Raw genomic sequence first — 26947 nt, 5'->3', positions numbered from 1 at the left:
GGAAGGTACAGCTCAGTGGTAGAGTGCATGCTTAGCATGCATGAGGTCATGGGTTTGATCCCCAGTACCTCCATTAAATAAAAAGTAATAATGAAAAAAAAATTTGTTAAAAAAGTGTACTGCTGGCATACAGACCAATGGAATAAACCCATAAGTCTATTGTGAACTAATTTTAGTTAAGGTCTCCCATTCAATGGGGGAAAGAATGGTCTCTTCAACAAATGGTGCTGGGACAACAGGATATCCACACTTAGGAGAATAAAACTGGATATTTACCTGACACCCTACAAAATTAATAATGGACCAAGAACTTAAATGTGAGTGCTAGAAGTATAAAGTTTTTAGAAGAAAACATAGGAGTAAGTTTTCATGATCTAGGATCTGGCAATGAATTGTTAGAGATGACGTTAAAAGCACAGCAAAAATGAAACAAACAAACAACCCCCCCCAAAAACCCCAGTAAGTTTATAACAAAACCAAAAATTTTTGTGTATCAAAGCACACTATCAGTGTGAAAAAGTAACTCACAGGATGGGAGAAAATATTTGCAAATCATGACTCTTATAAGGGACTTGTACCTGTAATATATATGGAACTCTTACAAGTCTTACAACAAAAAGACAAAAAAACCAATTAAAAAATAGACAAAAGACTTGAGTAGACATTTCTCCAAAGAGAAACAAAATGGCCAAAAGGCAAATGAAAAGATGCTCAACATAATTACTAACCAGAGATACAAAAATTCCCACAATGAGATACCACTTCATACCCACCAGGATGGGTTTAATAAGTTTTTTAGAAAATGGAAAGTAATATAACCAGGGGACTGGGGTAATAAGGACTGACTACTTAATGGGTATGGGTTCTCTTCTGGAGCTATGAAAATGTTATGTAATAGAGATAAGAGGTGGTGAATGCACCACATTATTTTTAATGGAAGTAACAGGAATTGAACCTAGGACTTCAAGCATGCTAAGCATGCATTCTACCACTGAGCTATACCCACCCCCTCTGAATTGCATACTTTAAATATCACAACAAAACAAAAACTTTCAATAAAAATTTAAAGAGACTGACTATACCTTCTCTTTCTTTCCTTTTTTTGTCTTCTCAGGTGGTGGCATTTTGGGAGCTGGCGGTGGTGGAGGAGGGGGAGGAGGGGGAGGAGGTGGCGGAGGTTCTATGATGGCCGTGGTAGGCACAGCACCTCGGGCCTGGACTGGCTGCAGTGTGGGAGCAGTCACTGCCATTGGGACAGAACATTCAGCATAGCTCATAATTGCAGAAGCTGATGCTAGTCCCAGGTAATTTGACTGCAGGTTCATTCCTCTGGCCTGATGACCCATTCCTGTTGCTGGATGGCTAACTGATACTGCTTGGTGTCCAACTCCTGCAGACTGGTGTCCAATCCCTGCCGCCTGGTGACCTAACATAAAAAACATTAAATGAAACTATAAAAAGGACACCGTGACAAAGCCAAGAAGAAGGGAAAGGGGATTGGGGGTTAGATCACCTACAAAATGAGTCTAATATACTTTTTCCTCAAAAATAAAGCCACATTTTCTGGTGGCAAAATACTAATTTTTGAGTAGTATTTTAGCATTAAGGTAGTTGAACATCAAGATCATTGATGTTATGTAAATGTACAGAAAACAATCTGGAAATGCACATGAACAGATTTTCCAATAAAAAGCCCTTAACATTTCTTCAACTTATGACATTTAATGCTGGAAACAGAGATAATACATTGATGAAAATACACTTTCATCACAATGCTTACCCGCAGCTATGGCAGACTGGCTGTAGAGGACCGGAGAGCTACCAATGGTAGCTGATCTCTGAACTACTGCAGTACTAATTTCTGTAGCTTTTCTCTTTATCGCTTTAGTGGAAGGAGAACTAGAGATGGTAGAATCAGCTGAACTCTGAAACAGAGATTCAGGTCAGTGGCTAAAGGCCCTGGTTAAAAACATCCTCTTTTAAAATAGAACAGCGTTGATCATGCCCCAGGTCCCCAAAACTCTTCAGAATGTCAAATGGCATTTCTCACCTGGCTAGTTACAACTGTGGTTTGTGCTGAAGGTTTCAATGGAGTATCCTCCTCTGTTCCTGGGGCAGGAGGCTCCTCACTTCCCTCATCCTCCATCTCTACCTCCTGGATCTCACCATCTTCTACAGGGGGAGGAGGAGGAGGAGGGGGAGGAGGGGATTCTGGAGGCGGAGGCGGAGGTGGTGGCATTTCCAAAGGTAACGGAGGTTGAAGCACAGGCACATTTGACTGAAGGAGGGTCCAGAATGGAGTAAGTGGCATGAGTGATGAAGAAGAAACTTGGCCAGAAAAGGACTCTTTACAAAGAGAACCTATGAAAACAAATAGGAGTTAGGGGAAAAGCAAGACTAAAACTCCATGAACACAAAAATGTTCAATTGATTGGTGAGACAAAATTTGTCCCACAGACATGTATTCTACAGTGATATCATAAATACTAAACTCAGTTCAAAAATGGCTTCCGTGAAAAGATCAGTTTATAGTATTTATACTTAGCACTCACCCCAACTGTGTTACACTAGTCTTTTTTTTGGTCCACATTTATGCATGAGTAAATGAAGCACATCACATCAACTCAATGAGAAATTTAGTCATCTGAACCTGAAGTTTTTATTTCAAAGATACACAACCAGAAGGTAACATTCTGGGGTTTTTATTTCAAAAGTGAAGAAGTGAATGATGTGTATTTGCAACACTGATTCCATGTATCTTATTTTTTAGTGAGCTGGATAAGTGATTGGAGATGACCCAGAGAAGTACTCATTCAAATTTTACCCGTTCTAATTAATTTGAGTTACTAAGTTTTATAAATCCAGTTGCAAGGTGGTACTCAACCCTATCATTCCTTCACACCTTTGTGTGAATTATTCATTTGCTAAATCACAGCAACAAATCGGAGGGTAATTTTTTTATTTCTGTGATGAGAAAAAGGGAAATTTAGGAAAATGAATCTTCAAGGTAAAGGATAATTAATGATAAATGATAATACACTAAAGAATGTTTTCAGGATACAGAGGATTTGAAATTGCTGTAGAAGTTAAATTACAGCTGAGGAACTGCAGGGTTAGGTTTCTTCAAAATCTGTGAGAGCTATAGTTAATTACTGTCCATTCTCTGCTGGGAAAAGCTTTAAAGATTAGAGAAAACAGGAAGATATACTTACTTGTAGCCTTCCCCATCCCTCTTTATCGTCAATAGGGAAGTTTCACAATATATGGGACTATTATATATCCCAGGAATGTTGAAGGGGATTTTCTCCCTAAAATCATAGAATTTAGGAGTAGAAGAGACATGAGAAATCATCTAGTTAACCCTCTTGTTTTAAAGGTAGTGAAACCCAGGAGGGAAATGACTTGCCCAAGATCATACAGCTCTTAGTGGCCATTTCTGACCCCTAGTCTAGTGCTATTTTAACAAGATGTCCTGGTGAAATATCAGGAGTCCAAGAGCTTTAGAAATCCCAAATAAATTTCACTTCTCATGGAGTAGAGATCCAGATGCAGTCACCTGTCAAACTTCATGGTCAAAACGGGTTAAAGAAGGACTATTATAAAAGGCTCTAGGTCAAGGATAAGGACTTTTACCTTATTACTTTGCTTAAAATACATCACACGGCACTCAACAATGTAAAACCAAAGCAACCATGAACCATCTGGCTTTTAGAACGGCTTTCCTTTTCATGGAACAGATAAATGATACATTATGTAAAAGACTTCATAGAACGTGATTCACATAGTTACTCTAATTATTTTGAGAAACTGCTTACTATTAAGGAAAAGGGCACTGAAAAAAATTCACCAGCAATCAAGATTGCATTTTTCCAACTAAAAGACTTCAAATACCTCATTAAACCTTTGTATTTGGTCATACCTAATATGAATTTCTACACTAACTTTTACAGTCTGGGTATGGGCAGACAGTCTACATTACATAGTAACAGTATCAAGATTACATCAGGACTAAGGTAACAAATATTCAGGATTAATAACTTACTAAACTTCTTTTTACTAAACCAACCACAACATGGTAGACAAATAAATTTGTCAGATTTTATACATTGATAAGTTACTCATCTAGAAGCACAACGCAACAGTGGTACGTTTATGATGGTGAGAAGCTGCTATGCAGAGGAAATCAAGGAAACACAGTAGGTTCAAGGTTAATAATATGGTTTACAACCTTCAACAAAGTTATATCAGAATTAATTTAGCTTTGGGTAAATAGGACACAAACTAGACTTGATAATTTTAGATCATACAAGGAACATTTTTAGAGTTAATATTTAAATCCCAAACTAAGTTTACTCAAAATGTAAAAGCTGTATCTTAACATTGATAATTATCTCCTTTAGTTTAAACACAAAGAATTTCAAAAAATCCTAGTTTGAATATCCATGGATGTCATATTACATGATGTTTTTTAAAATTTCTAAATTTAACCCACTTGGTATATTTTCTCACTTAAGAGAACACCAAGTCTGAAGTCCAGAGAAGATTAAAATGATATACAAAGCTTTATTACGTGCTAATAAATTTTTTAAAAGCATAAGCTTAAAAACAGAATAGTGTCGGGATACAAATTTTGAATTCTCCAAGAGCTCGTATTTTCCCATACATCTTTATTTCTATTTAAATAGGAAACCAGGTTTCCTTTATTGTTTTTCTATAGTCTCTCCCAAAAGTATTACTGCTTAGCATTTTGAGGCAAGAATTTCCCAGTTTAAATCAAGAATAAATAAATAATAGCTCCATGGAGACTTTTTTGGAAAAGCAGCCAAACTTAACCTGACAAAAGCCCAACAAGACATACTGGGTATCTTGAAATATTGCTCATTGTTAGAGACATAATGTTAAACACCGAACAATGAACAAGGATTAAAAATGAACAAAATTTTGAAACTTCTTTGCTCCTCAATGTAGTTTTTTTTTGTTTTTTTTTTAAAAAAGATTTTAATCACAGTTGGGCTGACAAAAGCATGCATTATAAACTTTCTTTATAGGATTAAAACAGTGATTAGTATTGTTCTTCAATTCCAAAGACCTTAGTAATAAAGGACTTGGATTTTATTTAGATCGAGTTTATCATGAGGTTTTTAGTAGCTCTCAATAAAGAGACTTATGTATATAAGCTGGTTTACTAGTGGCTTTTTCCCTGAGCAGACAGTACCAACTGTGTGTGTCATCAACAAAGGGAGAAAATAACTTAATATTTAACTCTAAGGTATTCACAAACACTTAAGAGTTGGCAACTCTATAATCTTCAACTTTGGAAAATACAAGGGACATCAAACAGTGGTCAAGATGGGAATCACCGAACGAGAACCACCATTGAAGCCTCTTCAGTTTAGTTAACTACTAATAGACAAACAAAAACAACTTACTAGAGACGTGTCTACCATTGCTACCCAAAGAATGAGGAAGTAATCTGAAGAAAACCTCTTCATGAAAATGGTAAACTCTGTACCTTAAGAAAATATTTTTCTGAAATATGAAGCAGCAAATGATTCTTTTGCTATGTTCTAAAATTATCACTGCAGTCATAGGTGCTTATTTTGAGTGACCTCATAATGATTCCTGGGCTATTAAGAAGTTAACAAAATTATTGGTACATGACCAGTTTTATGCGGTACATTATCAGAACTTTTCTATTGGGATTGTGGAGCCAGCAGAACACAAGACATTTTTGATAAGCAAAAGAACTCACATCATTACCCACTATCCTACAAAAAAATTCTGTACCTTTTTATCCTCAAAGGTTTAGGATTTAATTTTCATTTAATTAAAAAAATCTGCAGTATAGTTGATTTACAATGTTTCAGGTGTACAGCAAAGTGATTCAGCTATACACGTGTGTGTGTGTGTGTGTGTGTGTGTGTGTGTGTGTATATTCTTTTTCAGATTCTTTTCCATTATGGGTTTTTATAAGATATTGAATATAGTTCCCAAAGGTTTATGACATAACTTTAGAACCATTCCATAGATTCTTACCTTCATATGCCATCATTTAAACAAATATCCATCATTTAAACAAATATCTACCAGTTTTTTAAATCAAAAGGTTATTTCTTCATCATAGTCTTGACTATGCTTCATCATCCACTTATTTTTGTCATTCCAAAAAAGGTGAATTTGGAAAAAATGTTATCTTCTTTCACAAAGTGGAAATCAAGCCATGGCTCTTCAGATTCTGAGTAACTGAGGAACTATGTAAGTTTTTGTGCTTTTTAAAAAATTTATATAACCAAACTGAAGTTCTCTAAGAGTACTTTAACTGGATTGAGCCACATTGATTATTTTATACTAGAATATTGGTGGTGATTTGCAGTGATCAATTATCTTCCTTCTCTGAAACAAGTATGGTCCAAGTTTCACAGCATAAGGTCATTTTGGTTTGTAACAACCATACTTCTTAGGGGACTAGTGGAGTGGAAAAATGAGGTTGCAAAATCAATAGATCACATGTTCTACAGAGAGGCAGAACTAATCTCTTATTGCTCCACATAGATACTGATAATTTAAGTATCTGGTTCCTTAGCATTAATTAGAATTCCTGTTACTGGACATCCACAGCTTTGTCTGTGGCTTGACAGAGTGGTTACAGGACAATCTTTTAAAATCAAAATACATTAGCTCATCATGTCATTTTTTAGCAGTCTGATATCAACAATATGCTTATTTCCAACTAGTCATTGCTTAAGCTTTCTTCAATATAACTCCTGCATTCAATTTTTTTAAAGGGCAAGTCCATATTTTTTAGTTAGAAATTTCTGTGATTATGATTTAAATTATTTTCTTTCATGTATTATTATTTTTTCTCTAAAATCATTTCTCTCCAATTAATACAGGGTAAACTGTCCCACCTGTGGAATTCTCAGAAGATTCTGTAGAATTTGAGTCAGTGCCAGTTTTGTCTTTCAAGGTCTGTTTAGGAAGAGTCTCGTCTCTACTTTCTTGTGCTTGGCTGTCTTCCTCTTCCTCCTCACCATCTGGGAACTCCCACTGAGACTCGCCCGACTGTTCGTTTACATAGAAATATCGTCTATGATCCCTAAATTACAAGAAAGAAAACGCATGTTTTAAGACCCATTCTCCTACAAAGACACTTTCATTTGGTCCTGTCCCAGGACAGCAGTCTGCTCTCACAGGGACGAACCTCTTCTTAATGGACTGCTATTCACAAAGGCAACAAAGAGCTTTGACAATTGAGGATGGAGAACCAAGGATAATTCAAAGCTATTTGCACTGCCAGCAGCTCTGTGAATACAGCCCTGAGCCCTCTTACTCCAACAGATGACTTAGAAAACACCTCTCACATGTTTTTTTTTTTTTTGTGTGTGTGTGTGTGCCAATGCTTATCAGGGTTTCATGTTTCATTAGCGAAGGGACTCAATTTCCTAGAACACTAATTTCCCTTCCAAAGAAGAGAACAACGAAGTTTGCCAAAGGTGACTCTTCCCCTCTTGAACCGTGGAATTCACATTTCATACTCTTGATATCAAACACAGTGAAAGCTAAAGAGAGGGAGAGGATCTGGGAGCTGAAAAATAAAAGAGCAAAGATTTCAAATAACGAAAAAAAAAAATCAAGAAAAGCCAAATATAAAAAGAAATGTTTTCATCTGACCTGCTGGCAGAAGATAGTAATCTTGTTCTTCATTCACATCTTCAGCCTCGAAGCTTTCCTTAACTTCACCGAGGTTAATCAGGAGTAGTTGCTTCCAGAGGTCCTGTAAAGCGCACAGAGCTCTCGCATGCGCTTAACCCCCAAGCCCGCCCTACTCCGTGCAACAACACTCTGGAGTGAAAACCAGCTTTGTCCAATCTTGGGAAAAAATCCGTTACATGGAACACTTTAAACATTGTTTTTGTTTCTCCAACGTGTGGCTGGCCCAAACTCTGTAAGTGCTTGCAGTGCTTTGCCTGCCCAGCACCGCTAACGCAGCTGCTCTCAGTCTCCAGACAGGCTGTCAGGTCGTCAGGTGGTGGTGATCACAAATCATGTCTGAGATGTCAAAGGTGAAAGGTGAAAAGGGGAGAAGAGTGCGTACCTGTCCCAGTGGCAGGACCAGCCTTTAGGAGTGGCGTTTATTTCATACTGTTTTAGTTGTTCTGCTGCATCCTGAAGCTTTCGTTTAAGGTAGTTTCCATTAAGAGCCCCTTCCCGCCAGTCCGCAATCCGTGTCTAAAATCAACAAAGCAGTTAAGTTAAAGACTTACTATTATGTCAAGAGGCAGAGGTAAAAAAGATGTTAAGTCTTCTGCCATGACTGCATACTCTGGCAGGAGAACAGACCAAACAGAAAAAGAAATCCCATTTTAATTTCATAAAAAGTCTTGTTTTCTGCAGAGTTCTGAAAAATGATACTGGACCCTAGTACTGCCAAATCTCCAATATCTGTAAAAATGAGTAGCAGCAGTTTTGTTTCCTGCTTTGGACCTTAAGTATTAAGATGATTCCCCAAATTCTACTTTTTGGGTAGATAGTTCACTCAATTCAGTAATAGTGTTAATCAAAATTAAAGGTTTGGTTCTTAGGGAAATTAGTCAACTTCCTACAGGAATTCACTACCTGTTCCTACCCTGCTATTTATTATAAAGTACACAGGTTACAAATAGGACTCAGAACTTTTTTCAAAATTGGTTTATAATGCTTTAGCACTTAGAAGGTACTTACAACATTATATGGTGGTCTCATCGTCATTACGAACAGAATTTTATTAGGAAAAAACCGTATTAGAATATATGCTTATTGAAGGTGGTTTGTATCATCAGTATGCACAAACTTTCAGTATTTAATTTCATAATTATGTTTTGTTTTGCCCAGTACATAGTTTTATTTCCTGGGTAGGGGTGGTTCAAATACACACCAAGATTAAAAATTTAAATTTAGGATTGAAACATAAGACAGATTTCTCACACACAGCATTTCCTTCAAATATTGACTATTTATACCAAAAATAGCTAAATTACCTCAGTCTGTAAAAGCAGCACATGAAAATTGGAGATGGACTGTCTATTAATGCCTAAGAATTCAAATTTACTTGTCAGGGTATTTGCCAGTTCTCCAATCTGAAACTGTAATGCAGGAAAGAAAAAAAGAAAAAAGAAAGATAGAATCAGCAATTTTTTTTATTACGTAAAGTCTTTCATTTATTATAGATACTAGAAAAATGGGTCTGCCTATAAACAGCTTTTCTCAAATACTGCAGTTAATTATCTGGAAGATAAAATCCTAATTTATAGTAAAATAATTCACACAACAAAGTGATAAATAATGACGCAAGGTCTAGAGAAATTAGATACATTTTCTAACACAACATGTAAGATGAAAATAGATTCTAAATGACACAACTCCTAATACTGTCCAAACTATCATTTATCCATTACTAATTGCTTATTCTAGTGCACAGTGAACAAAATAATCCCGCCAGTCCCACCTACATGGTTGTACACTAGCTAATGACTTGATAAATCTTTCAAGTCAAAAGAATATAAGTGGTTTTTCCAACAGACCACACTTAAATAGCCATATTCTTACCAGGTCCAATTCTCAAGACATGAAATTGGAACCAAATATGCCTTTGTGTAAGGACAAGTAGTTCATGCAGGAATTAAATTAGTGACTTTAGTCTCTTTAGTACTTCCAAACTAGGGAAGCCTATATTTAACAAGCGACTGCTTTCCAATGGAGCCTTACTTGTAAGAAGAATTAGGCATTTAGGATTTATTTTTAGATAATTTCTCTACATCAAATTAGTCTTGCAACTTCTTACTTCAGCCTTAAATACAACCTTTTCACCTAACCCAAAAAATGATTTACATTTAAAGACAGTAAAGTTACTTTTTACTATTTGCTAAAAGAAAGTAGTTCAAAGTTTAGGCAATTTAAAAATATTTATTTGTCAAGTTGCATTAAGATACACTTTCTTACCTCCCCTCCAAATTAAAATAAATCAAAATTAAAAAAAGATACATACTTTCAAATCTTGTTCATCTTCTACTTTAGGTGCTGTTTGTACTTTTATCTTTTCTGGAGATTCTTCTACTTCCATCTCTTTGTCTGAATTTTCATCTACTTTTTCTGAATTTTCAGCACCAACTGCTATAAAAGAAAATATGTGAAATTAAATCAAAAGGACCAAACATTTAACAGATCCCAAATAAATGTTCTTACCCCTGAGCAGAGGTGTCTGAAGGTTTTTTAATGCTCTTTTGCCTGTTTTCCTCGCCTGCTAAAGAAGCCCTAATGACTTGTCAACCTGTCTTTGATCATCTTTTAAAAAATGTATCTACAAACCATGGCTTCAATTATTTATGAAAGCTAGGTATCAAACCCAGAATATGTAAGGGTTCTTTATCAAGTGGGTTTTGGAAAAAAGCTTTCAAAATGAGACCACCATTTTAAACTACCAATTAACCTCCTTCCTGAACTGGTTAAGATTTGAAGACGATTTTTATTGGACTCACACACTCTTCTGGTTGGTGCTATCTGCTGGTAGTGGGAATCTCTAAGAGACTAGGTTTACCACAAACTTAAATGGACTAAAAGATATGAACTCTGTTATGTTTGCTTAACACCAGATTACCAACCTAATCCACATATACAAAGTAAATCAATCTCTCAGGAGGATCACAGATTTAAAAAAAAAGAAGGAACAAATTTGAGTACCTTTTCTTAACTCTGGTTAATTTTGATCTAAAGAAATGTGACTTTAACATTACTTCTGACAGCTTTTATTAGCCTAAAATTTTGTATTAAGTACTTAACCTTATCATATAATGGCCTTAATCCTTTTGATTGTTAATAGTCCTTCTGCATTTTCAAACTGTCTAAAATTAAATCTTTCTACTCCCCCACTCACTAGTTTATTTGTATATTAGGCATCTTACATTTGGTGGCAGGTTTAAGAACTTAATTTTAAGCAGTGCTAGAGCCCCAAGACTTGATTATTTTGGAGGGCAATTAGGCAGGATCTATCAAATTAAAACACACATACCCCTTGACCTAGCAATACAACACTAAGAATATATACTATAACGACACTAAAATCTGCATAAAGACAAAGGATGTACCAAGACGTTAATCACAGTATTTTAATTGTGAAGAATCATAACTAATGAGTATAATAGTTTAAAGAACACACGCATTCACGTGACGACAACCCACCCTGACAGAAGACCATTAATAACATTTCCAAGCTCCCCGGGCCTCTGTGCCATCACGCTCACACCAGACACGCGTACTCTGATGATGTCAGTTAAGTACCTTCCTTTGGTTTCATCACAGACAGATCTTTAAACAATATTTTTGCTTTTTTTCCAACTTACACACAGTGGATACTAACATATGCATTCTTCAGCGGCTTTTGAAATTCAACATTGCTTCTGAGATTAACCCAAGTTGATGCATGTAACAATGGGTCACTTATTTTTTAATTGCTGTTCAGTATTCAGTTGCAAGATTATACCATAATTTATCCATTATTCTTTTGATGGACACTTGAATGGCTTACACTTTTTTTGGATAACAGAAATGCATTAATTTTTAAGAGTGAAACAAGGACACAACTTAAATGTCCACCGATGGGGGAAGAATTAAATGAAGACATCCTTGCCGCTCAGCAGTTAAAAACAATTTTCAAGGCATGTTGGAAAAGTATGTTGCCTAACGATCCATATGGTTAATCTCATCTATGATAAAATTTACACATGCACATAATACACACACACACAAAAATACACAACTACAAATGTACATAAAAATTGAGGAAAACCCTAGAACAATATATGTAGATAAAGAATAAAGAAATGGATCTCATGGGTAGGGAATGAGAATAGTGAAAAGATGAAAGGGGGACTTCAAGAATTCTACTTCATATTCTTCCATGTTGTTGACTGGAAAGAAAAAATTCAAACAACGAAGTTTACATTTATTACCTGTGTTTTGGTTTATTTGTTACACACACACACACACACACACACACACACACACACACACACATTTTAATCATAACCTGTAAAAGGCATATTCTGCTTGGCACAAAGTTTAGTGATTAAAATTAGTTCTGATAACAGATTGGAAAAATGCAGCAGGGTCTCTTTTACATTACCCTGAAGACAACTTGGGTTCTCATATCAGTTCCAAACTATACACCCAACCAAAGGCCGGGCAACTTGCACCCAGAGAGAGAAGATGAGGCTGGGTTTGCCAGAGGTGGTCCTTACCTCCCTTGCTTACCAACTGGAAACAGAGAGCTAAGGAGAGCACTGGTCTTTATACAGTATCAAGACAATTACTGTAGCAAGCGATTAACGAAAAGGGGGAGAGGGACCCAATCTCACTTTTCTGTTTTTGAGGGAGAAGTAATCCCCTAATCAGTAGTGAATACACAATCCAACAAATGCCAGCCTCTCAGATTCTTACTCCTTCTCCACTAGAGGTGAAGCAGGGAAAGGTGGAAGCTTCCTTCCCTAAGAGGGTATAAGTGCTAACTCCCTCTATTTCCTGAAGACGGAACAAAAATAGGGTAAGAAGGATTTCTGCTGTACATTTTTCAACTCTAAAGTTTAATTAAAGCACAATTTACCAGTTTCTCCATTTTCTGGAGTGTCTCGACCAGTTTTGCTAGAACTGCGGCTGGTAGATTCTGGACTGGTAGCTTGAACAAACATCTTCCATTTTCCTCTTTTAGACATAAGTCTACGCATTCCATCTTGAGATGCTGGCTGGCTGATATCAGAACATGGACTAGACCCTGACACACTACCATCTCCTTCTTCCAAGGCACGCAACTCTGCCTACAATGAACGTGAAAATAAAGTCAGAGTGTCATTAACTGTTTATCTACATGTACGAGAGTAGCAAGAATGATAGCCATGTGTTTTTGGAATTTAAATCCTTTGAAGACAGGAAGTATTTCTTAGTATGTTTTTCCACCAGGACTGAGCATTATACGCTCCATATTCTATTGTTACTCAATAAATGCTTATTCATGATTACAGTTAACAAATACTGATCTGAAGGGGGATAGGTTCTAAAGATCCACCAACAGATTTCCCAATACATGTACACAAAAGATAATGCTTAACTTAGCTAGTCCCTCTTCATAGCTTCAAATTTTTCAAAAGGGGACGCTTCAAGGTGATATTACTGTTATAACAGCTGTTCAGATTTTATTTCATACTCAAGATACAGAGAGACAAAACTGTTCCCAATAAAATCAGGGCAGAAAATAGGTACAAATCAACTTTTCAATCACATGAAATAATGAGTTCCTCTTAATTCTCCTGTTTTCTTACAAGGCCCACTTAACTATCCGAACAATGCTGTAGCTCATCACTGAAAATCAACTTGTACTTTAATTGTTGGGTTAAAAACCAGATTACTACAAGAATTAGCAATGCTTATTTGTTATGAAGCTAAATTAAAGATTATTTACTGCATCTGTCCTCAAATCAGAACAATGTTAGCTTCATTGTTTGTCAATCACCAAAAAGCATCATCAGGGACCCAAGTAACTGCAACTCCACCGTTCAAGTTTTTATTGCATAAGCTTAAACAATTCTAGATGAAAGGATAAGACGAACAAAATCCCAAGAATGGCTGTAAATTGAGCACCAAGATCCCAGAGTGTGATAGTACTGAAGGAAGAAAACATTTTTAAGAAAAACTTACTTTTTTCCTTTCCAATACAAGCTCTAGCTCAAGGGTATCTTGTTCTTCTTCCTCTTCACTTTCTCCAGACTGAACAACACTGCAAAGATCCTCCTGAGTAGGGTCTTCCATACTGTCCAACAGAATTTCCGGTGGCTTTACTACTGTTGCTTCTTCTGTTGTACTTGCTTCTTTCTCTTCTGAAACTGGCTCTACTTCTTTACAAATTACTTTTCTTCTCCATCTCTCTTCTTCCTCTTTTATTCCCTCAGGCAACAGAGGAGCAAGCAGTGATGCTGCCACCCCCTTCTTCTCCTCCTCACTATTTGAGAGAGCCTGAATTCCTTCATTTACTTCCTATAAAGAATAAAATAATCCCACTTCATTTTCAAAGAAATCTCACCCGATTATACAGTATATGTAATTGTTCTTGTTAAAAATGACTATACTTTTCCAGTCACTGGATATTCTTAAAAGCCACTGACTCCCATAAGATTAGTATACATATTTCTACCATTTTCCTTGTACATAATGGAAACATTGCTTTTTTAGGAAGGCAGTATTTGAACTAGAACCTAGTTCTGGGTGGGACTCAAACGTATCCTCCCTCCTAGTGTCTATGTCAAAAGGCAGACTAGTAAGATGCAGAAGCAGATTTAAATAAGATCAGAATTTTGTCAGTTCAACACATAACTGGATAAATCTTTACCTTCCTCTTCTATATGATGACATAACTTCACAAATACGTTGTGAAGGTGATTTAGAGGAAAGAGAAATATTTCTAAAATGAAACGTGTGATTAAAATCTCATTTTGTCACTGGGATATTCATTCTATACTCCTAGAGCTGTAAAGGTTAACTTATTCTACAAAAGCACTTTTTACAAAATTGTAAATCAACTATACTTAAAAAAAAAAAAAATTGTTGACACAATCCCCTCCATCATTTAAAAATACAAGATAAGTTAGAATTCAACACAGTCTCTGTAGAGCACAACTTACTTTTTTTATTGACAAGACTATAAAAATGTTCAAGTTTCACCAATCGTTTTTAACTTTTAAGGTAGCACTTTTAAGGTAGCTAATCTTCTTATTAAAAAAAAACTTAAGTGGAATCCCCAAATACAACTATTCTGGATTAGAGGAATTAGAGAGGGGAGCTGAGGCCCTGCCTGCCTGCCTTCCTTCCTGGCTGCTCCCGTGTCCTTTGCAATGATCCAAGGTGCCTCTATGGCACCCTGAAGCTCCAAAAGGACTACAGAACTGGGTGACTGCTATGAATGCCACAAAACAGAAACAGATGAAGTGAAATTTTAAGAAATAAAATTTATCCCGTTTCACATCTATGCTATAAAATATTAACAGAAGGCTTATATACCTGTGCCAGAATAACTTTAAAGTTCTTTAGATTGGAAAACAGGCAGATGACATTACGTTGTAACACTGACCTTTTTAACTTCTCGCTTGACTGTGACTGGTCCGCTTTTACTACTTGAAACAGAAGTATTTTTCTCCTTAGTATACATATCCGTATTTACCACAAAACTAGCTTCAGCACCTGTTACAGAACTAAAAAAAATATATGTATACTTAGCAAGAGAAGCAGAAGGCAAATATTACCAGTAAAAGATAATACTCTAATTTCCTTCTAGGTGATTTCTTTTTCAAGTCTGTTCTTACCTGGGCTGGTAATGTTGTAATCCCTGTACCTGGGTGGCAAGATACTGGGGTAACTCCCAAGTCACTTCATTTGTTTGTGTGTTCCAATAATAATAGCATCCCGTGTTCTCATCCCAGACCTCCTGCCAATCTCCCATCTCAATTCCAACTACAAGAAAATAAAATAAATTTTAAGAAGCACATATTCCTGTACAATTCTGACCTTATATCTCAAGTCAACTGTAAAGCCATAACAATCTAACATAGAGTTTCTACACCTCAGCGCAGCTAAACATGGCAGGACAGTTCTTTACTGTGGGGGGCAGTTCTACACAGTGTTCGGCAGCATCCTGGTCTCTCACCAGATGCAGCAACAGTCCCCCTAGCCCCACATTGAGACAACCAAAAACTCTCCAGACACTGTCAATGTCCACTGGGGGAAAACTCCTCCCTCCTGAATCATTTTTGCAAACATGGTTTAAAAAGCAGTTTGATAGTTGAAAAATGTATTCTGAACCCCAAAAGACTTTTTAAAATAATGGCTTTTACTATTTACCAGGCATAATCTGCCACTAGTTTATTAAAAAGCAAACAATCATCTTTTAATAGACAAAAAATATATCCTAGTATTTCTCATTTTCCAAATACTCTATTTAAAAAGTCAGAATCCTAAAGTCTAGGGCCAGAGAATATGGGCGTTCATCTCTGGGAACCTCAAAACCTAGAACACCCTTAAGAACTGCACTTTAGATTTCTTTGAAACTCAAAGGATCAAGCTTACCTCCTGCCAGTGAACACTGAGTATCATACTGCCACCCTGCAGTCTGGGTTGAGTCTGTTCCATTTGAAGCAGTAGAAGAAAGGGCAGATGTGGACTCCTTTGGCTCTGGCCGAGGTGGAGTTGGAGGTGGAGCAGAAGCTCCAACAGGAGCTGCAGGCTGAGGAGCTGTTATAGCATCAATCTCCTTTAGAATGAAAATAGTAACAAATGCATTAATTACATTAAACAACAACAGCAAAAAAAAAAAAAAAAAAAAAAAAAAAGAGAGAGAAAATAGCAATTACTTAAAAAGAAAAAACCCCTACACACTGGGTTCTCAGCTTCTTAAGTCAAAACCCTCCTCTTCCCCATTTTTCTCCTTACAACTGTTACAATAAGAGAAAAGGGAGAGAGCTGGGGAGGGACTAAGGAAGAGAGGTGGAGAGGGAGAAAGATTGACAAGGAGGCTAACCGCTTGAAATTCAGGTCCTGAAGTGGCTTCAATAATTAAAAACCCAAACAAAAGCACCACTAACCGCTAAGAAGTTGGCCAATGTACTATCAATATCAGTTGACTGGTTTCCATTCGCTTGTTTAGATTGTGCTGGTTTTTCTGAAACATCACTCTCTTCATCATCACTGTCAGCATATGCACCAAGCAAGCACAGACCTCCTAGAAACAAAAAGGTGAACATCGTTAGTGACAACAATGCCAAAAAGTCCTAGAAAAGTATCCAAGAGAAAATGTGATTCTTTAGCCATTTACCTTACTTACGGAAAATAATCTGAAAAAAGTCTGCAATGAAATACCAAAGAGGTATAATTATGCACATAGAACTAATAAAATCAATGTGCATAGCGATTGGACATTCTTTGCAAAATACATAATTAATTATTCAATCTCATATGCCCTCTGTGAAAATAACACACAGTGTATCTTGATTTTTTAATTTGTTGATTCAGGTGTCCATCTCAAACAAGTAAACCAATTAGGATTTAGTAAATGAAACAAGGAGATTTTCAAAGTGAAAAACAAAGCTCTTTTCCAATGATTTTTCCCTTAAACAAGAAGTGGTGAATTAAAACAGAACCCAAGATGCTAGAACCAAAACCAAAACAAATGAAAACCACAAAAAACTCCTTAGCTAAAACCAAAACTCACACTCCAGTAGTGCTAGGTATGGTCTCTGTAATGCTGCAATGCCATTTCCTTTTAAAAACTTTTTTTGAAATCATATTTTTTTTATTAGTGGATCAATGTTCATACCATTTCCTTTTGTATCACCTGTGGCTACTCCAACGTTACAATTAAGTAAGTACATATACCCTCTTTATATATCATTTTACTATAATAGGTACATGAAATATTTAAGTCTAGCTACACTTTTCAGTTATAAATGAGACTAAATTTCCCAGTGCCTGGCACATTCTACGTTGTCAATAAATATTGGTAACAAAGGAGATTAATCAGGAGATGAAAATCTAGTTCTCCTTGTCACAATTTCATAAATAAATTCATGGATTCACCTAAAACTAAACATAAGTTGCTTCATTTATCATACAAGAGTTCTTATTCAATACTTTAAATCTTGCTTCCATTATTTTTTTTAAAGTACACAGCTAAGTTGTTACACTATGTATCAATTCCAAAGTATTATTTTAAGCTAATTAGGAAAAACTTTAAGCAGACATTTGAGAAGTTACTAAATGTATCTCATTTTTTGGGCGGGCATACCAGTCAATTTCCCACATTTTCTGAACACGAGGTAAGGGTAGAAGTACATGAGAGATTTCCGTACAGAAAAAATCTGCACTTTAGTTTTCAGCACTGGATGGTTTTTTTTGGTGGGAGATGATGGGAAATTTATATTTTCACATAAACACTTCTTAGTTTAGACCATCGTGGGATTACATAAAATATTGTTAAGGGGACAGAAAGTAATGCTAAAGGAATAAAAGAAGGATAAAATCAAGTTATGAAATGAATATAAACCCTAAACATATCTCTGAAAATTTAGTTCATACATTAATAAAAACAGGCATGAATTCAGAGTAACACTAAAAAAAAACTCACATTATGCAGAACAGCGTAATCTCAGAAAATTAAAAGCCTCACGGGACCAGGCTTCTAGACTACCACTGGGAAGCTGTTGCTACTTGAAACCAGAAGCAAGGGGATTCTTTTGAGCCATTGCCCTTAGCGATCTTTTTTAAGATGAGTGGTGACTCTTCAAACCCCTAGTGGATGGTGCCACACAATTTGCAAATCAACTAATGATATCTGGCAGTGAATTATTTCTTACATATATACTTTACTTTCCTGGTAAGCTTCAAATAGTAACTGTGTCTTATACCTCTAGAAACTCTTATTATTTCCTTATATTATTGTTTGAACAGTGACTTTTAACCCTTTTGGTCAGATACAATGAAAATGATAAAACCTATGGATCTTTTCTCAGGAAAACACACTTGACTGTGCAATTTCAGCGGATTCACAGACCTCTAACACTCATCTATGAGACCACATTAAATACCCTTTATTAGAAGATGCTTAAATACTGCTGACTATTATATTAGTCTATTGACCTAATTTAACAGAACTTATTCTGAATTTTCCCTTAATTTCACATGCATACACCAAAATATTTGTTAGCATGAAAGTACCAGGAATGCTTCTCTATATTATAAAAGCTTAACTTAAAATAACAAAATTTAAATTTCACCTTTGTGCAAAGAAATCTGGCATGTTTATGGAGATAGAAGTAAAATTTTTAAACTATTATCATCTTAAAAAAATATAGTCTAGTTTACTTTACAAAGCCATCCAAATAATGGAAAACTGTTTACCTTTGGGTTTTGTTAGACAAATTTTTTTCCTATGGATCATACCAATTAGTAAAAAATGAATAAAGCTGATACATTCTTATGTTGCAGGATGAAACTGAGCAGAATGAAAACATTTCTGTTCACAAGGCACATAAAGGCCTGAAATGCCGAGTGACACCGCAACCAAGGAAATTTCTCATAGGAACATTTAAATTTCACCTACTGCACATGACTCTTAGAAGACCCAAATGAAATAAAACATGTAGTTTACACATACAAAATGGTTTTTCTCAGTTCTGAAATTTATCTCACAGCCTGTTTTACCTTATCTAATCCACACTTATTTTTGTAAGTGGCAAATGGGGGTGGAGGGAGACAAGCATCTTATTTTAGGTGTCATACTGTACAAAAAGTCCTCCAAATTCAAAAGAATAAAATTACTACCAATTATAGAGTATTTAGTAACTACATATATATTTTTAAAATTACCATCAGTTACAATTTGTCAATTTCTGGTGTACAGCACAATGTTCCAGTCCAAAAATACATTTAAAATTTTTAAGATACACAAAAAGTAGAGAAAACTAACATTCTTGGCACTTGTGTGTCAGAAATGTATATACATGGTTCAGTTTAATCATCAAAATAAATTTAGGGCTGTTAAGATCCATTACACAGATGAATAAGGTCCTGAGGTCTTAGTATGGATGCCAGAGTGGTGATATGAACCCAGGTTTGTCTACAAAACATTTGTTGCAAATACCTCTTCGTGATTATAAAATATTCAATAAGAGCAATTTTCAGCTCCACAAACACCTACCTACTAGATATCAATCCAAGCAGTGTGTGAGAAAAGAAACATAATGAAAAGATGTAGTTGGTGTCCCTAAAGAATGCCAAAATAGTGGGGGAGCCAGAAAACTAGTTACAAAACAGCATCAGAAAAAAAGCAGTACAAACTATTTTGGCCGCAGAGAAAAAGGAACAACAAATTTTACATTGGCTAAAGCGTAAATATCAACAATCCGTCACAATCAAAAATTTTAAATTTCCATTTTTTGAGAACTATAAATTAATAACACTAAAGCATTCATCAAAACACTCCATACACAAGCCCAATGTGATCATAATGAAAGATACAGTAGACAAAAACGGGAAAAAATAAAATCTATACCTGTTGCTTTAACGGCAGTGGGCCTGGTGGTCATGACTGGTTTAGGAGGATTCGGAACAACTCTGGGAACCTCCACCACCACTTCCTGTTCATCTGGATCTTAAAATACGAATAAGAGAACTACAGTAAGACAATGGAACAGAGAAAACATTACATGTGACAAAACAATCTTCGATCTGACCTTTCGAGTCTACATTTCTACATGTACGTAAAAATTACATGTGATATAATCCCAAGTTTAAACACACACACACACACACACACACCACAATCTTCTCCAGGCTACCACAGGGCTTTTACAACAAGCACAACTAGAGCATATTTTTTTTTTGCATGAGCTACTCAACGTGATTTTTTTTTTAAACACCTGAAATAATTAGGGGTCTTTCGGCGCCTGGCCCTGTAGTATCATTGTTCGGTTACTCTTAATCCAAGTATCATTCTGGGGATAAACACAAGTACTCGGGAACCCATGTTCCACTTCTCCAGGAATTTTTGTGATACCTGACCATTAGCGGTTACTTTCGCTTTGGCTGGCGTAATAAAAATGCTATGCTCACTTCTAAAGAATCTCTCGATTTCAACAAAAACGAAGGGAAAAGCAGATGACGTGCAAAAAAGGGCAGGATCCACGGTCACCAAACCTAGGACGCGGAAACAACAACTCTCACATTTACCCTGTAAGTTATCCAAAACGGAGAGCAGACGCAGAGTAGACAAGGTGCCCGGGCCAATCCAATCCCTGCGCCAGAGATGGCGTCTCCGGGTCGGCTCCGGCCGATCGCACACGAGTCGGCAGCCCCTTCCGCCTCCCTGAGGCCCACAGCCGTCCTCACCGCAGGCCTCGGATGCGGACGCCGCCCGCCGGGGTTGCTCTTCGTCTCAGGGCCTGGCCTGAAAGGCCTAGGCCGCAAGCCCCGAGCTCGACTTTCCGACGCCCCACCTAGGGGCCGGGGCGCCTCGCGCACGCTTACCTTCTGAAGGCGAGTCGTCGAGCGCCGCGGCGGCAGTCACCGCGGTCGTCGTCGTCGGGGCTGCGGGCGGGGCTGGCTGGCTGGGCACCGCCGCCGTTGAGTCCGGCTCGGTGTCGGGCTCCGGCTCCGGGTCCCGACCCGGTGTGCTGCTACGGGGACCCGGCGGAGAAAGCTGCAGGATAGGCCTACGGCCGGGTACCGCCCGGGACTTCTTCCCCATCGCGAGCTCGAGCGCGAGCCGCGAGCGTCGGACAGCCGAGAAGGCGGGCGTTCGGCGCGGCGCTGCGTAATCAATATTCATACACTGCGACACCGCCTCCCGCAAGGATCCGCTTTTAACCGGCGTAGCGCGCGCCCGCGCAAGCGCCTTGGGCCCTATATGAGCTCCTGGCTCCTCCTCACAGTGGGGAGGGAGGGCTATACCCACGGGGCTAGACGATTGGCTGTTTTGACTCATTGATAGAGCCAGCAGCCAATGGAAAGGGAAAAAGTGTGAGCGTCAAACCAATAGTGCGGAAGGGTCTGAGTTTAGAATTGCTTCCAATTACGTCAGACTCCATCCATGCGTCTTTTGCGGAGTCTTTTCTCTATCGCCTTGTCCTCCATCTTGTATCCGTTCTTCACTGCGTGCTGCTTTCCAAGCCCACTCCCAAGTTTCTCGCTGATTATTGTGGCTTACTTTGGGTATAACATTGAATGTTAAGTAGAATATTGAGTCTTTTAAGGTTTTGCAAATTTTTTCTTAGAGCACAACGATGACGTATTGTATTGTTTTATCAGCTAGAAAAAAAGCACTAGACGTACTACATACGAGGGAAGATCCTAAATTGTTGCGATGGGATATAGGAGACTTCCCAGTCTGGCTCACGGTACCTGCTTTATTAGATACTTCTTCGTTTAGTACTTGCCTCGCCCCTGTCCCGTTCTGGACCCGTCACTCGGAGCATTTCTCTCACCTTAATCCTTCACGGTAGCTGGAATAACTACACAAGGCAAAATTGTCTTACTTTCTCAAGACCCAGTGCAGGCATTACATCTCTAAGCCTTTTATCTCAATGCTGAGCCCCACCCCAGTACTTGACCTACTGATTAAAAAAAGTATAGGATTTTTTGTCTTAGGGTACAAAATTGGAAAGAGCTGTGAAGATTAAAAAGAAACAGAACTTTCTGTTAATAGGTACCATGTTCTGGTAGGAAAAAAAAGTATCAGGTTGAGGTAAATTAGGTTAATTTTGCTACCAAGACTGTGTTCACTGATAGAAGGCTTTGTAGAACAAATTAACTTTCTTACAAGATAACAAAAATCAGTGATAAACTTGGTAAGAACAGTCAATATGAGACTCTTAGTGTCATAAATTCTGTTAACAGAAATGATACTTCTGTCACAGGCTAGTAAGGTAAGGATCTTATCAGTTACATTTTGTCAAATTATTTAAGAATTATGAAGTTTCCCTCCAAGCGTCACACCTTTATTTAATGGTAGTTAAGTACTAAAAAAGAAGGGAGCTCTTTTAATAACAATTTGTAATCAGAAAATTGCCAAAATTGGGAAAAACAAGGAAAGATGATGCTATTATGGACTATAAAAATACCACATGGTCCAGAAAACAAAAATGCAGACCCAAAGTGGTAAGAAAAGTGAAGTGAAACTGGTACCTTCTGCTCTGGTGGGAAATCAAAGTGAAGAAGGTGGAAGAAAATGGACCCGAGAGTTGGCTCCAGCATAGGTTCAAGGTTTTGAACCAACACAGCCAGGACAGGAAAAGCTGGTCAGTGTCTCAAGAACTGCCACCATGGAAACCACTGCTTTGATCAGCAGTGCAAATGAACAGGTTTCTGGAACAGGGTCAGTCTTGAACCACTTCCCATCCTCCAGAAATGGCTACAACAAGGTTTGATATTTTTCAGACTGTAGGTTGTGATCCATTGGTCACTCATGACAAGACAGTAAGTGAGGATGCGCATTTCGTCAAAGCGTTCTCTTGGTTATATATGTGTATACAGGTCAAAATGTGTTATCTAGCTACAGTTGGAAGCTATAAGTTTATGGATGAGAGAGGACAAGGGCTCTGCAGTCCCTTTTTGCTAATCGCATCAAACACTTGACATTAATCAGGGCAGAACTAAAATGAAAAAAGAACCATATACCTCAGTTACCTACCAATACAAGTTCCACAGGGAAACACATTGTTTTGTAAAATATATAATGTAAATATGGTATTGATAGCATCAAAATTAAATGCTTATGAAAAACTCAAGAAAGGTCAAAGGGGATACAAGCAAGTATTATACAGATCATTTCCTTAAAAGATAAATTTTAATATACAGAATAAAATTCAAGAGTTTATCTTTTCATTTCCCCCCAAGTTTGCAGCCATCAATGCCTTTGAATCTGATCAGGAAAGTTTATATTTTGGTCCAATACATTATTAGACTACCTGTATGATCAAGTCTGGCTTGATTATCGTAAATCATAGAGGTTAATGGAATTTACTTTAAAAATCTGTTACTTTTATAGATGATAACATTTCAATTTTTTCTTAGCTAAGAGCTTATTCCACTTTCGCCTCAGAAACCAGATTCAAGATAAGATATCTTCCTTAACAGCTGGACATCATGTTAGGCTTAATCTAGGCAAATTATTTAATACTTTATTGAATATCATTTAAAAAAACTCCACAATAAATAATGAAAAGAGTACACAAAATCATTAGCCTCTGTTTGCAATACAGAAAATACATGTCAGTTCTGGACCAAAATAATTCCATTGAAATACAAAAAGTGACAGGGAAGAATGAAAGGATTTGCAGTGACTGCTTTTGGTGGTCAGCTTACAACAAACCAACAACCGTCAGCTATTTTGGAAAGTGAAAGTGGGTTTTAATTTGCAGATAAAGAATGTCTTCGGTAGTTTAAAAAAATACAAACTCTAAAAAAGCTTGTGAATCATATACAAAAGCAGCTGTTTGAGACCAAGGCTGAAAACCAGAAATTGTGAGTTAGCACCACCAGCAAGCACAGGTCCTGTGACTCATCTGCCCTCCTCTCTTGTGCAGAATACAGACTTGAATTTTGGATGCATCATTTATAGGTATAAAAATCTGCCTGGAGTACAGGTTTCCTGTAGTGTAAAGTCTTAAGCCCTAAGAGGCACCTAGTGGTTACAAAGGCTGGGCAATCATCCATATCACAAGTTCCGACGATACAATAAATCCCGTGTTGCCTTATCAACTTTTTGCTGGTAGTCCTCTAATTTGTCAAGTATTTTCTGGGATAGCTGTAGGAGAGTAGAAGGGAATCATTAGAGAATAGGTCAAGGACTGGAAAAGACTACAGTTATCAATCACTTTGACTTTACCAACTAGATTTCCCCTAATAAAGCTGTTAGCCACTGTGCTTCATTTAATCCCCATTCAGTACAGGAGTCTGCTGTGACTCCATCGATAAAACTGGACTTTGCTGTTGTATGCAATACTCCTACCCTGTTTTCCTAATGAATTTTCTAAATATGCAAATCACACCAGTATTTTTAATAAAAGCTTTACTAGCTCTCTTCCCAGAACCAGAAAGGTTCTATCTGATCTAACTAATCCTTTCCTAAAGGGGTTGGGCAGCATGTGAAAGGCAATAAATGGCTTCTGCCCTCCCCTTGATCCTCGAGAACCAGAAGAGCAAGCCGTAGGTGTAACTTCTAGTGCAAGGGCTCAGGAAAGACTCTACTCACTGCAATGTTGTGACTGTTGGCACTGTTCTCTCCCAGAGCCTGGAGAAGCTGATCAATGGAAGAGTATGGGAGCCACACCATTGGAGCTGTTGCAGACAGTGGAAACTGAAAGGAAAAATATCTATTATTTGAAGAAAATCTGAAAAGTGGACCATTTCTAGGTAGTTACTTTCACAGGCCTCGACAACATGAAATGCTTTTTTCATAGCAGGAGATTACATGTGTATGTGTACATGCACGTGTGCACACAAGTACGCAACTGGAACCCTCCCCGCATGCCTTTTCCATTGGGGAACGTTTCCTTTTCTTAGTTAAATCAAATGTATTTTTAAATTCACGTCTTCTTGGAGGAGGGTGTAGCTCAGTGGTAGAGCGCATGCTTAGCATGCACAAGGTCCTGGCTTCAATCCCCAGTACCTCCATTTAAAAAACAAATTATTAAAACAAAAAAAACCCCTAATTACCCTCTCCACCGAAATTTAAAAAAGAAAAAGAAATCTATGTCATCTTTATCTTAAAAAAGCCTTAAGGCCTATTAAGGATAAAAACAGTCAACAAAACTCTTCCCTAAATTGTCAATGAATGATACTATTTCCAGTCTAAAATTTATATTCAAATTATCTGGAAAAAAACTTTGGAAAAGGAAAATTCAGCTTCTGAAGTTCTGAATACTTTCTTGAGAGTTTAAGAACTTGGGTCTGTAGTTAACTAGACCTGGATTTTAGACCTGGCTTTTCTATTTACCATCTGTGTGAGCTTTGGTAATTTAACCTCTGAGCCTCTGTTTCCTCACTGGGTTAAAAAAAAAAAAGGATTAAAACAGTCCCTGATAGGCTGCTGTAAGGATTAAATGAGAAAACACTTGTAGAGAATTAGCACAGTCTTTGGCACACAGATAATGCCATTTTGTTCTTATTTATCTCACTCCTTCAAATATTACCTCATCCACATTCCCTTGATAGAGAAAAATGAAAGCTACTTCCCTTTTATAAACAGGAAACTGGAGACTCCTAGAGTGCCAGTTCCTGCTCTTGGAGAAAACTAGTTGTATAACTACAAACAGTGGAGGTTAAGCCCACTATTCTATAGTTCAATTTACTTCCAGATCCTGCTTTTACTTAGTGTGATAATACAGAATTAAAAATAAATGTGTACACAAGCCTACCTCAATTCCAAAGTACTGATGTCCTTTTCCCAGTACAGCATCCACATATTCTGAAACCAAATCCACAGCTTCTTCTAAAAGGTCATAGTTTAAGTAGAGACGGAGCAACTCAGCGGCATCAACCATCTGTAAAAAGTCAGTGATTTAGAACATTTACCTATTTCCATCTTACATGGGCCTGACCAAAGGATGTTGAGTGTCTGATTCCCTGGCATTTATACTTTTCATTATAAATAAATCGAGCACTATTGTTTACTTATCTTGGGATGAGGGATGAATTCCTAAGAGCTCGGTTACCTCTGAGCATCTTGTGAGGCCCTTTCTGTTAAGTGGCCTTCCTCCACTGTTCTGTGGTCTGAGACACATTTCAATTCTTTTCTATTTCAGTTTCCATAGTTGTAAAAGTCAACAAAACCTTCCCAGAAATGCTGACTACCAAAGAGATGATATAGTCACATTAATTCTCAGAAATATATGAATGACAAAGGTAAAAGAAGTTAAAAGAACCACCAACTTTAAATGCTTGAATTATATTTGTATTTAACTGAGGGTGAGAGAAAAGTGAATATAACCTCAGTTTGGAAGGGCTCTCCTAATGATGTCAACTATGCTTTCTCTATCTGATTTTTTAAAAATTTTATTTATTTACTTATTTAGAATTAATTTATTTTTATCTCTATCCGATTTAATCACAATCTTAACCTTTACCATCTTAGTTGCCTTCTCTACTTTCTAACTTAAAAAAAAAATCAACTTTCTTGATTTTCAGCTTCATATTCTTTTTCTGTTGTACCAAATGTATTTCAAATACAGTAGTTCTCCAACTTAGTTGTGCATCAGATCAAATTAGGACCTTGTTAAAATATAGATCCTGGATCCTAACTCCAGATTTGATTCTGTAAGTCTGGGATGGAGCCCAGGAATCTATATTTTGAAGAAGCCCACCATCCAAATAATTCTGATGT

At 37.1% G+C, this 26947-nt stretch overlaps 2 protein-coding genes across 2 annotated transcripts in view; both read right to left on the bottom strand.

Moving 5' to 3' along the window:
- The window catches only part of FNBP4 (formin binding protein 4), a 29955-nt gene extending 8567 nt beyond the window's left edge, over positions 1-21388 (bottom strand). Inside the window, exons 1-15 of the mRNA XM_031459581.2 lie at positions 21094-21388; positions 20120-20218; positions 16656-16792; positions 16141-16324; positions 15381-15528; positions 15149-15269; positions 13723-14058; positions 12635-12845; positions 10025-10149; positions 9018-9122; positions 8096-8229; positions 6909-7096; positions 2051-2361; positions 1781-1925; positions 1083-1426 (exon numbers count right to left, since the gene is read on the bottom strand). Coding sequence (XP_031315441.2) covers positions 1083-1426; positions 1781-1925; positions 2051-2361; positions 6909-7096; positions 8096-8229; positions 9018-9122; positions 10025-10149; positions 12635-12845; positions 13723-14058; positions 15149-15269; positions 15381-15528; positions 16141-16324; positions 16656-16792; positions 20120-20218; positions 21094-21313 — 2808 coding nt within the window. The 5' untranslated portion in view covers positions 21314-21388. The remainder of the gene's footprint in view (positions 1-1082; positions 1427-1780; positions 1926-2050; positions 2362-6908; positions 7097-8095; positions 8230-9017; positions 9123-10024; positions 10150-12634; positions 12846-13722; positions 14059-15148; positions 15270-15380; positions 15529-16140; positions 16325-16655; positions 16793-20119; positions 20219-21093) is intronic.
- Positions 21389-23391: 2003 nt separating this feature from the next.
- Positions 23392-26947, bottom strand: part of NUP160 (nucleoporin 160) — a 38857-nt gene continuing 35301 nt past the window's right edge. Inside the window, exons 34-36 of the mRNA XM_011000688.3 lie at positions 25983-26108; positions 24818-24922; positions 23392-24370 (exon numbers count right to left, since the gene is read on the bottom strand). Of these exons, the coding sequence (XP_010998990.2) occupies positions 24281-24370; positions 24818-24922; positions 25983-26108 (321 nt within the window). The 3' untranslated portion in view covers positions 23392-24280. The remainder of the gene's footprint in view (positions 24371-24817; positions 24923-25982; positions 26109-26947) is intronic.

Source organism: Camelus dromedarius, chromosome 12 (assembly GCF_036321535.1).
Source record: "Camelus dromedarius isolate mCamDro1 chromosome 12, mCamDro1.pat, whole genome shotgun sequence".
Taxonomy (NCBI): domain Eukaryota; kingdom Metazoa; phylum Chordata; class Mammalia; order Artiodactyla; family Camelidae; genus Camelus; species Camelus dromedarius.
This window is presented reverse-complemented; position numbering and strand designations above follow the sequence as displayed.